Source organism: Palaemon carinicauda, chromosome 20 (genome assembly GCF_036898095.1).
Source record: "Palaemon carinicauda isolate YSFRI2023 chromosome 20, ASM3689809v2, whole genome shotgun sequence".
Lineage (NCBI taxonomy): Eukaryota > Metazoa > Arthropoda > Malacostraca > Decapoda > Palaemonidae > Palaemon > Palaemon carinicauda.
Genome location: NC_090744.1, coordinates 59,353,860 through 59,365,781, shown reverse-complemented (window position 1 = coordinate 59,365,781; position 11,922 = coordinate 59,353,860). Strand labels below are relative to the sequence as shown.

The 11,922-nt window shown below is 36.3% G+C and overlaps 1 protein-coding gene across 1 annotated transcript; it reads right to left on the bottom strand.

Annotated features, from left to right (window-relative positions):
• Positions 1-1,573: 1,573 nt before the first annotated feature.
• Positions 1,574-5,845, bottom strand: LOC137659821 (uncharacterized). The gene has a single exon (XM_068394615.1). It carries the CDS (start codon positions 5,843-5,845, stop codon positions 1,574-1,576), a length of 4,272 nt encoding a protein of 1,423 aa, XP_068250716.1.
• Positions 5,846-11,922: the final 6,077 nt, after the last annotated feature.

Here is an 11,922-nt window from a genome sequence, read left to right as displayed (position 1 = left end):
TACATGGTTTGGAAAGAGTCTGTGAATGCTAGGGTTGCGAGAACAATAAAGGATTTGAATGAATTTGACTTTAAGCTAGAATATGTTCCTGGGAGTAAGAACGTGATAGCAGATGCGATGTTAAGAATGCATGGTAAGATAGAAGATAATAGCGAGATTGATAGTAATTTTGAGAGGTTGCCGGAAGATATAGTGGTGGTACATAGTTTTGAAGGGGATGACATGGTGTATAAATGAATTTTGAGTGGGTTGAATAAGTTCAAATTGAAGGGTTTGAATAGAGATATACCTGCTAGCGTAGATGAGCTTAGAATGAGTGTTAGGAATGAAGTATCAAAAGAAATGGCATATAAGGAGGAGGATAGTGTGCTTGAGGGTGAATTGTTATCAAAAGTATTGTTGGTAGTAAGCATGTTGTATGGTGTAACTGTTTATTTGAATTTTGGGTGAAAACATCCGATGCAATACCAGGCAAATAAGGAGACTGAAAGGGAGTATATAGTGAGGTTACAGTGTAATGAAAGATGTCGCAATTTGTTGGGTGAGAAGGAAGATTGCACGAGTGACTTGAATCAGAGTGGTATGAGCATGGAAGATGGCGAAGAGGAACATAGGTGTGACAAGAATAACCGTATTGATAGGAGAGTAAACATTTGTAAGCATGATGTAAAAGGAAGAATGATGACTTATGTGGGTATAAATGAGAATGAATACTGTAGTTTAATTGATACAGGCGCGCAAGTGCCATTAGTGAATATGTCTGTTGTCAAGGAAATAGAGCGGTACAATTGGGAAGTGAAAAGGCAATGTACGAGTGTGAAAATTCATGGGATAGGTAAAAGAAGTTTGCTAGTTTTGGAAAAAGTGCGTTTGAAAGTAAAACTGGGAAGTATGGAAGTGGAACATAATTTAATTGTGTAGAATTATTTAAACAAATGTAAAATAAGTCATGCTGTTCATGACGTATGGGATGGTCCTAAATCGAGGTGCAATCATAAACTGTATAAAAAGCCATAAACAATTTATTTATACATAATACATACATAACATTTATACATGACTTGAAAGTAGAACTTCATGACTAAAATGACAAGTAAATTTAGGCAGTAAATTCTTCGTGGGTAAAGGCTGGAGAGGACCTCTACTCTAGAAGCTGAAAACAAAAATAACAGCCATATATAGAACCAAACAAAAATTATACAAATTTAACACAAACTGTTAATGACTGGCTATAACAAATTAATAACACTCAATATTATATATGGCTCAATAAACTTTTTCTAAACAGCAATGAAAATAAGCTAATACAAAGACCACCCTTACCTCCACCCTGTGCGAGTCTCGGCCGTGAACTAAAACTGTGAACAGAATGACAGCGCAAGGCGAGACAAGACAAAAATGAAAATCGGAACCAAACTATCATGGGAACAACCCACTAGTTTTAACCAGTATTAATTTTACCCGACAAAAGTTTTATTCTATAATTTAACAAAGTTTTATTTTAAAGATTAAAATACAAGTAAATATTTTACATTCTTCCACCCCAAGATAATTTTCAGGGAAAATTTTTAACCTACGTGGGATTGCGGGACAATGCATCAGCTAGAACATTGGCAGCTCCTTTAATATGAGTTATTTGAAACTGGTACTCTTGAAGAAGGAGACTCCATCGCATCAGTCTTGCATTATGAGCTTTGATATTTCTCAGATAAGTTAAAGGACGATGGACAGTCTCTAAAAAGAATGATCTTCCATATAGGTACTGTTGGAACTTTCTCACAGACCAAACAATTGCTAAGGTTTCTTTTTCAATGACTGAATACTTAAATTCTGAAGTTTGCAACTTACGACTAGCGTAAGCAATAGGAAATGGTATACCCTTGGAATCGTATTGCAACAGTGCACCACCTATTCCATGATCACTTGCATCTGTTCTCAGACCAAATGGCTTACTAAGGTCTGGTAATTGCAAAATAGGAGCATGTGTTAACTTTGCTTTCAACATCTCAAATGCTTCTCTCGCCTTAGCATTCCAGATGATTATATCAGGTTGATTTTTTTTTAAATAATCAGACAGAGGAGCAGAGATACTTCCAAATTGTGAAATAAATCTTCTATAGAAAGAAACAGACCCTAAAAATGATCGTAATTGCCGTTTCTTACTTGGAAAAGGCATATCCACAATTGCTTGTACTTTATCTGGTAATGGTTGCAGAGAGTTCCTACCAATCTGGTATCCCAAATAGTGAATTACCTCGTAACCAAAACGACACTTAGAGGGACCACAAGTTAAATTCCAACTGCGAAGTCTGGCAAACACTTTCTCGAGGGCCACCAAGTGTTCAGGCCATGAGCTAGAGTGAACAAAAATGTTATCAAAATAAAAACTAACATGGTCTAAATTTTTCAACACTTGGCGCATCAGACGGTTATATGTACTACAGGCAGTACTTAATCCAAATGGCATTCTTTTGAATTGAAATAATCCCCTATTAGTACTGAATGCAGTATATTTCCGGCAGGATTCTTCCATTGGAACCTGGTAATAAGCTTTAGCAAGATCAATTTCCGACAAATATTTGCAGTTTGAAAATTTGTCTAAGCTCTCATCTATAGTAGGAATAGGTTCACAATCAAACACTGTTGCAGCATTTAACTGCCTAAAATCTATACACATCCGATAACTGGCATCCGATTTTTTTACAAGCACAACCGGTGAACAATAGTTAGATATAGATGCTTCAATTATATCAAGCTCCAACAATTTATCAACTTCACGGTTGAATACCTCTCTTAAGTGATAAGGAACAGCGTAAGGCTTTCTCTTGACAGGCTCTGTGGTAGTTAACTGTATGGAATGACTAAAGTTTTTAACACAACCAGGTATATCACTTAGAACATCCTTATAGCTGTCTAACAAAATGGATAACTCTGCCTTTTGTTCTGTAGTTAGATAAGGATTCACATCAGGTTCAGTCCCAGACTCTGTATCTAACACTGGCAAAGGAGAATCTGTACATTGAGTAACTACAGCAACCTGTACAAAATCCAGAGGTCCCATTAAAACCTTCTGTTCAAAAGGGGTAACCTCATCAAACACTTGCAAATTGTTAATAGTGGCCCTACGGTAATACTTTTTTAACATATTTACATGGAAAACTTTATGTTTATTCCTTACTTCTATAATATAATCAACCTGACCTTTCTTGCCAATTACCTTATATGGACCCTGCCACTGAGATAAGAGCTTATTAGTGTCGGAAGGTAACAGTAACAGAACCTCATCACCGATAACAAATTTTCTATCAGATGTTTTCAGATCATAATAAGTTTTATATTTGCTAAAATTAACCTTGGCATTCTGGAGTGCGATCTGTGCTGTTTCCTCTAACCTATCACGCAGATCCAACACATACTCATAAGAATTCCTAATTTCTTCATTAAGGTCCTGATTAGTAAACAACTCTTTCAATATGGATAAAGGACCTCTCACATTTCGTCCATAAATCAGTTCAAAAGGAGAAAATCCTAAAGTATTGTTAGGGATTTCTCTAACAGCAAATAAGGCACACGGAAGGTATCTGTGCCAACAGCGAGGATAATCTGAACAAATCTTTTTAATTATACTTTTCAATACCCCATTAAAACGCTCACAATACCCATTAGCCTGTGGATGGTATGGTGATGTAAAAATTGGCTTTATATTAAGTAACTTATGCACTTCTTCCATCACTGAAGAAACAAACTGACGTCCTCTATCTGATAGAACCTCTTTTGGGATACCTATACGTGTAAAGATACTTAATAGGGCTTCAGCACAAGAAATAGAATCTATTCTCTTTAGAGGGATAGCCTCAGGGTAACGGGTAGCACAATCAACTAATGTCAAAATAAACCTATGACCGTCCTCAGAAGGGGGTGACAAAGGCCCAACTATATCAACTGCGACCTTTGCAAAAGGTTCGGTTATTATAGGTACTGTTTGAAGTGGTGCCTTCTTGACACGACCTTGGGAAGTAGTTCTTTGACATATATCACATGATCTACAATAGCGCAGGATGTCAGCTGTAGCACCTGGCCAAAAGTACAATGCAAACACTTTGTCTTTAGTTTTACAGTTACTAAAATGTCCAGCCAACAACGAATCGTGAGCCATTTTCATAATTAATTCCCTGAACTTTCGTGGTACCACTAGAACTTTTACTCCTAACATCACCCTATTGTTACTCTGTATACACTTCCTATAAAGGAAACCTTTGTCAATAATGTACTGGTAAACATTTCCCTTGGATATTTCAGTAATATATTTATCAAGCTTCTCACGAATGCTCTGCAAAGAAGGGCAATTCATTTGCTCTTGCTTAAAATCCGACACACTCACGTTTAAGTCACCAAGAACCTTAGATTTATTTGTAATCAGGGGAGCAGGACGAGTACTATCGGCTTTTACTTGACCTCTGGTCATAACAGATTGGCAGGTAGAGATATCATTATCCTCCACTTGTCCTGTAAGCACACCACAAAACTTAATGGGTGCCTTTACCACTTCAGTCCATCCCGTAAAATAATCACAAGCAATATGACACTTAACCACAGGGAATTTATCAGTTCTACCCAAATAATCACTAACTGACGCAAATTTGGTGTGTTCATCAAAAGGTATGGATGGTAATAACTGTTCCGACACAACTATACAAGTACACCCAGTATCACGTACCATGGTCGAAATATTAGCACCATTTACCTTGCAATTTTCAAATTTCAAAGAGCCAGATACAGTAGAGCCAAAAACAAAATTAACTTTATGGGGAACGACATTACCAACTCCGGAATCGTCACTCGTATGATCAGAACTAGTTATAACATTATGAATCATAGGATTCTCCTTCCTTATCAAAGATTTATTCTGAGGACACTGTGGTCTTATATGACCTTCTAAACCGCAACTATGACAAACTATTTTCCTTTTTACTTTTGTAATATTTGGCTGTACGACTGAATGATCAGAATTCTTTAATGAATTAGTGTTATTGACCACAGACTTCCTCGAACTACTTTTAGACAATTTGGTATACAAGTTATGAGCAGCCGCATAAGTATCTGCCTCGTTAATCAATTCATCAAAAGTATGCCACTTTCTATCTTTAAGGGTACTGCGCAACTCGGGAGTTACTGAAGCTAATAATTGGTCACACAATATGAAATCCGATAAAGATTCATAACTATTATTTACCTTCGATGTTTCCAACCAATGATTCAGGAGTCTACGTAAAGTAAAGCCAAACTGTCGAAAAGTCTGATGGGGGGAAATACGAGCATGCCGAAATTCAGTTCTATAATAATCAGAGTTCATATAATAAGCATTCAACAACTCTTTCTTCAAATCAGAATAAGTGCCAGTGGCTTCGAAAGGAAGCGTTATATAAACCTCCCTTAGCTTGCCTTGTAATAACGGTAACAGTCTAATTACACCATCAGCTTCTAAATCCCATCCATTTGCTTCGCAAATTCTCTCAAAATATGAGAGAAAAACACTAAAATCATCACCCTCTTTAAAACTAAGCAATTTTATTTCATCAGAAGAATGTCTGGGACAAGTGCTAGACACATTAGTGGGAGCTACAGCTCTCTTCGCAAGCATGTCTATTTCATGCTGCCGGTCTTTACTTCTCTCTTCTATTTTTCTAAGTTCTAACTCTCGTTCAGCTTCGAGCTTTTTATACTCACGCTCTTGTGCTCGCTCTTCTCTCTCAATATTTTGTTGACGAGTGATAAACTCTACCGCATCATCACCAGCTAAACCAAGATCCGTAGCAAGTTCTCTTAGTTTTAATAAACTAGACATGGTAATAGGCAATAATTAACAAAAAAATAAAAAATATGAGTTCACAAAAAAAAATAGACCGCAACGTTATAGTGGACTTAGCTCAATATAGTAAGCCCTGGGTTTAAGGCAGGCAATTATACTTATATCATTACATAATAAACACGAACCTAGCCTTGTTCCTTAAACCAGGATAAGTAACAATAGTGCTTGGTATAATGACAATACACAACAATTTTCGCAACACAAGGCCAGTCTCCCACACGACCTCAATGGCACAGTAATGAAAGCACCCATAAAACTTAGGACCCCACACCTGACACCAAATGTAGAATTATTTAAACAAATGTAAAATGAGTCATGCTGTTCATGACGTATGGGATGGTCCTAAATCGAGGTGCAATCATAAACTGTATAAAAAGCCATAAACAATTTATTTATACATAATACATACATAACATTTATACATGACTTGAAAGTAGAACTTCATGACTAAAATGACAAGTAAATTTAGGCAGTAAATTCTTCGTGGGTAAAGGCTGGAGAGGACCTCTACTCCAGCAGCTGAAAACAAAAATAACAGCCATATATAGAACCAAACAAAAATTATACAAATTTAACACAAACTGTTAATGACTGGCTATAACAAATTAATAACACTCAATATTATATATGGCTCAATAAACTTTTTCTAAACAGCAATGAAAATAAGCTAATACAAAGACCACCCTTACCTCCACCCTGTGCGAGTCTCAGCCGTGAACTAAAACTGTGAACAGAATGACAGCGCGAGGCGAGACAAGACAAAAATGAAAATCGGAACCAAACTATCATGGGAACAACCCACTAGTTTTAACCAGTATTAATTTTACCCGACAAAAGTTTTATTCTATAATTTAACAAAGTTTTATTTTAAAGATTAAAATACAAGTAAATATTTTACAAATTGTAATGGGAGAGAATGAGATGCCTATTTGTTTTACATAGGAATGGATTTTTTAAGATTGCAGGATCTATCAGTTGATATTGGTATTGGTTTGCTTCTGAAAAATGGATGTGAAGTAGTTGTGATAAAAGATAATAGTGTATTTATTGCAAATTTTGTTGGCATGGTTGATATTACGAGGAGTGAGGATGATCTATTGACTAAAGAGGAGGTGGAAGAAATGCAAGATGAATGTTTGGAAATGAAAAGGTTACGTAAATGTATGTCGAATAGTATAGAGGTAGAAGAATGGCCGTCTGATTTAGAGGTGTATAAGAAAGTTAGTAAGAGACTTATTGTGTGTAAAAATATTGTTTATTTTTTACATAAAGGAATGGATGAAGATATATATGTTCCTGTGTTTCCGATGCATGCAGCTGTAAGTATGTGTATGTTAGTGCATGACAGATATGGGCATATGGGTAGGAATAAATTGTGGGAATGCATGCGTAAGAGATTGTTTACACCTGGGTTCAGTCAGATATGTAAGGATGTAGCGACTAAGTGTGAAGATTGCCAGAAAGGAAAGTCTAAGAGAGTGCATGCTAATCCGCCTGTTTTGAGATTATGTATGAAAGAACCATTTCAGATGTTTGTGATTGATTGTGTTTCGTTGCCTGTGACTGCGAAGGGACACGTGGGAATGATTATTACAGTATAACACGAGTAAGTTTACGTATGTAGTGCCTATAAAGAATAAAAGGAGTGAGACTGTTGCAAGAATAGTTGGTCAAATGATGTTCCCGATGTGTGTGTGTAAGCCTGTGAGAATGTTAAGTGATAATGGCCCTGAGTTTGTTGGATGGGAGTTTGAGCAGATGTTAAGAGAATGGGGTATTGAACACGAGTATTCGACTCCTTATATGCCAAGTGCGAATGGGTTGGCTGAAAGGACTGTAAGAACATTAACTGAAATTTTGCGAATGATGAGTATATGTGATAATGATTGGGATTTGTATGTTGGTAGAGCGTTGTGGGCTTATAATGCAACAGTGCATAAGAGTACGGGTATGTCTCCATGTAAGTTTGTGTTAAATTTTGAAAAGATAGTAAGACCGAGGTTGGGTGTGTCGAAGGATGATAGAGATGTGTGGAGAAAAGCAAATGAGAGGTTTGAAAGCTTCAAAGTTGGTGAGAGAGTAATGAAAGAAGTAATTGAAAAGGGTAGAATGAATGTATATAAGGTGCGTGATAAGTTTGAGGATCCATATGGGGTGTTAGAAGTTGGTTCAAGTGGATTAAGTTATGTGTTGGGTAAGTTGTGTGTGGATGGTAGTGTGGAAAGAGTTAGAGCACACCACAACCAGTTGCGTAAATGGAAGGAGGTACCTAAGTGTATCCAAGAGAATGGGATATGTAAATGGTTGAAAAGGAACAAGTGTGAACCTAGTATGTATGAGGAAATAGGTCTAGAAGGTAAACAGTTGGTGTTAGTACAATATATGAAAAGAAAGAATACGAGAGCTTTATTAAGGATGAAAGAAGGGGAAATTTTCTGAGTAAAAGGGAGAATAGAAATAAGTATGACAAGGGTGTAAATGTGCATGTGTGTATGGAAGATAAATGTGTTAATACAGATGAATCATGGCTGAGTATGAATGATATCTATAGTGTGTGTGGCTTTTCCTTAGATGATGTAAAATAAAAGATGACGAATGCGAGAATGAGAGATTGGAGAATGATAAGTAGCATGAATGAATATTTTGCTGAACTTGAGAATATTTTTGATGAAATGGATGAACTGTTTACAGAAATGAGTGTAATTTTAGGGCCAGATGAGACCGAGGTAGATAGGATTGTACATGCTATATTAGATGATAGGGATTTAGATAGAAATAGTGTTAATGTAGCGAGTGATTGTGATAAAGAAGACATGTATGAGAGAGTGTATGAAGGCCCAGTTACTCGGAGCAGAGGTCCCGTTCCCGACTGCGACTGGGTAATGAAAAAAATAATGTAAGTGTTGTGTGATAAGGATTTGGCAAAGTAAGGGGAAAGGATTTGGAGGATTAATTTTTATCTATTTTTATTTTTTTGTTTTTTCTTTGCCAAATCCTGAGAGAGAGAGAGAGAGAGAGAGAGAGAGAGAGAGAGAGAGAGAGAGAGAGAGAGAGATAGTGTATCGATTGTTTGTTGTGAGAAAGACTGTTGGAATAATTGACTGTTTCTTTACCTTTTAGCTATTTTAGGACAGTAGTAAATGTTTCGGAGAGAATGCCTATTTTTTTATTGACTGCAACTTGAGGCAGTTGTCTGTGTGCACGCTAGATTTCTATATTTAATTGATTGATTTGACCAACGTTGGAAGTGATCATTTATTTTTTTGAGCCGTGATTCCTCCTTGGAATTACTTATTCCTTTTGAGAAAAAATTTTTGTTTGAATGAAGATAGTGTTGATGGCCTGGATTATTTTGAAGGATTTCCATTTAAATGGTCTTTGAAACGTAAGACCTATTGATCACCGGACTTGGAATTTGTTTTGGTACTCTTCATTACGGATGATGATGATGATTATGATGATGCTGCTGCTGATGATGATGATGATGATAACGCTCACGATCTAAACCAATTAATAATTTTTTTTACTGAGTGAGAGTGGTGTTGCCATAGTGTGGCGTTGCAACTGAAGTTGTGGCGTTGGACTTTAGCCTTTGTGTGGACGAAGGTGTCCACACACTTATATTATATGTTCAAGTGTTTTTGTTTGTTGTGTATTTTGTTAGTTTTAAGTTTTGTGATTTATTTTGAGATTTAATTGAATGCAGTTTATTTCAGTATTAAGTGATTACTATAGTTTTAATATTATAGTTGTAAGTGTGGTTGCTGGTGTTTTTTTTTTCTTTTTTTTGTAGAAGGAAATATAGTTTTCAAGGGAATGTTTTTTTTTTCTTACCTTTTATGAAAGAGTTTGGTTTAGATAACGTAAGGGGAAAGTTTGTGCTGTGGAGACAATTGTCTGTTACAGTGATTCAATCACAACCCCTAGCTGGGGACAAGGCCCCGAAGCCCCTTCCCAGGTCAAAAAACCTTCCCAGGTCACAACTGCTAGCCGGATCCCCCTTCCCAGGTCACAAACTTGAAGTAAAATACAAATAAATCCTTCCATTATGTAAAAGTAAATCACAAATAATTCCTTACCTTATGATTCACATCGTCGTCATTTTTTTTTCTTGGCAATCTTTACAAAAGTTTTGCAGAAGAAAATGTGCTGGCCTTCCCTGAAAATCAAGTCTGAATCAGACCTTTGAGGCAATATTTCGCTGTAATCTTTTTAATTTCACATGAGTAACAACAGCTTTACACTGAACGGAGAGCATTTCCATTACAACCAATTGCCGACATAAACGAAATTACACTGAATTTTGAAATAGATTGGTGTAATTCACTCATGTTCCCTCTGGAAGACGTCTTTACGAGATAGTGGTCAAGTGGTAACTAAAGATGGAGGGAAAGAATGGCTGTTGTAGAACAACATCCGGGAACTTAAGAAGAAGTACTTGTAAGCTGTTAATTGGTTTAAAAAACCACCTGCCAAATACGTCATTGTAAATACACAGGAAACTCCCCAAACCATAAGAATACGCATGCGCAAAAAGTCCCCTTCAGTCTCTTAGATGTAAACAATGGATTTGGAGTGAAAAACAAACTTCACATTTTAATAGACCGATATGTAAGTTATTATTCCCCAGCCCCTTTTAAATACATAGAGAAAAATACCAAACAGTCAGCACTCGTCCATTTCTTATAGCGAATTCCAGTTTCGCTAGAAATTAGGGTATCATATATTAACCAGCACTTTTTATCATGTGGTGAATCAATATGGAAAATCAGACTCTTGGGGTTAATGTGTCATCATCATCCAGAGAAAATTCCTTCGAACAGGCAGAGTCGTCACCAATTGTGTTCAAATTCAAAAGCAGTTCTTAATCCTATTATTAGCAGGTTCAAAAGAGAAATTACGGTGCTTATAGAAAATGTCAATTCCAAGCTTGAAAAAAAAGAAAAAAAATCCAGCATTCAGGACACAACTGACACCTGCTGCTGTCAAATAATAATAATAATAATAATAATAAAAAACATTCGCCAGTCATTCACCACCGCTGCAACCTAGCACTAAAAGGAAAAAAAATTAAACAACCTCAAATATATTAACAGTCTCTCCCACTACAAACAATCATTACACTAACTACCTCTCGTTCGGTGGCGCGCGTGGACACACACACATACACACACACACTCTCTCTCTCTCTCTCTCTCTCTCTCTCTCTCTCTCTCTCTCTCTCTGGATTTGGCACAACTTAACAAAATGAAAATAAAACTACTCCACAAAGTTACAAATGAAATGAATGGTGTTAAAAATATTCCCTGCGATCATAACTAACGTTTGTGGGGCTCTTTGTGTGTTGACTGCCTATATCCATATATAACAGGGAGAATAAAAGTGTATATGATACCATGTGTCCATTTATGGAAAAGACTATAATTGTTAAGGACCGATCGTCTTGGTTTGATGGGGAGACTTTAGAGGAAAAGAGGGAAAAAGACGTAAAGAAAGAAGTAGAATCGGTTAAAAACTGAAAGTAGTTGGGTAGAATACAAAACTGCAATGTGCCAATATAATTATCCAATAAGAAAGAAAAAAAGTAAGTACTATAAGAGAAAGACTTGCGAAGCAATAACAGACATGAATAAGTTATATCGTCTCCTAAATGGTATAATGGAAATGTAAATGAAAAAAAGTTTACTAGAGGGGTACAGTGACAAGGAACTAGCAAATAATTTTCCAGTATTCTTTAGAAACAAAATAGACAATATTACTAGGTCATTCACAGATATTCAACATCAAATTAATGGTACACTAGATACACAGAAAAAACTAAGAAGATTCAATAATATAACACAAGATGACATCACCAGGATTATCAACAGAACAAAGAAAACTAACTGTGCGATCGATCCAATGTCAATATCGAAAGTTACTGGGGAAAGAAAATTTACTAGTCCAGCTTATATAATTACGCGATTAGCAAATGCAAGCATCGATGAGTGTAAGCTTCCCAAATCTAAGAAAATGGCTATAGTCACCCTGGATCTGGAAAAGTGCTCTGATTT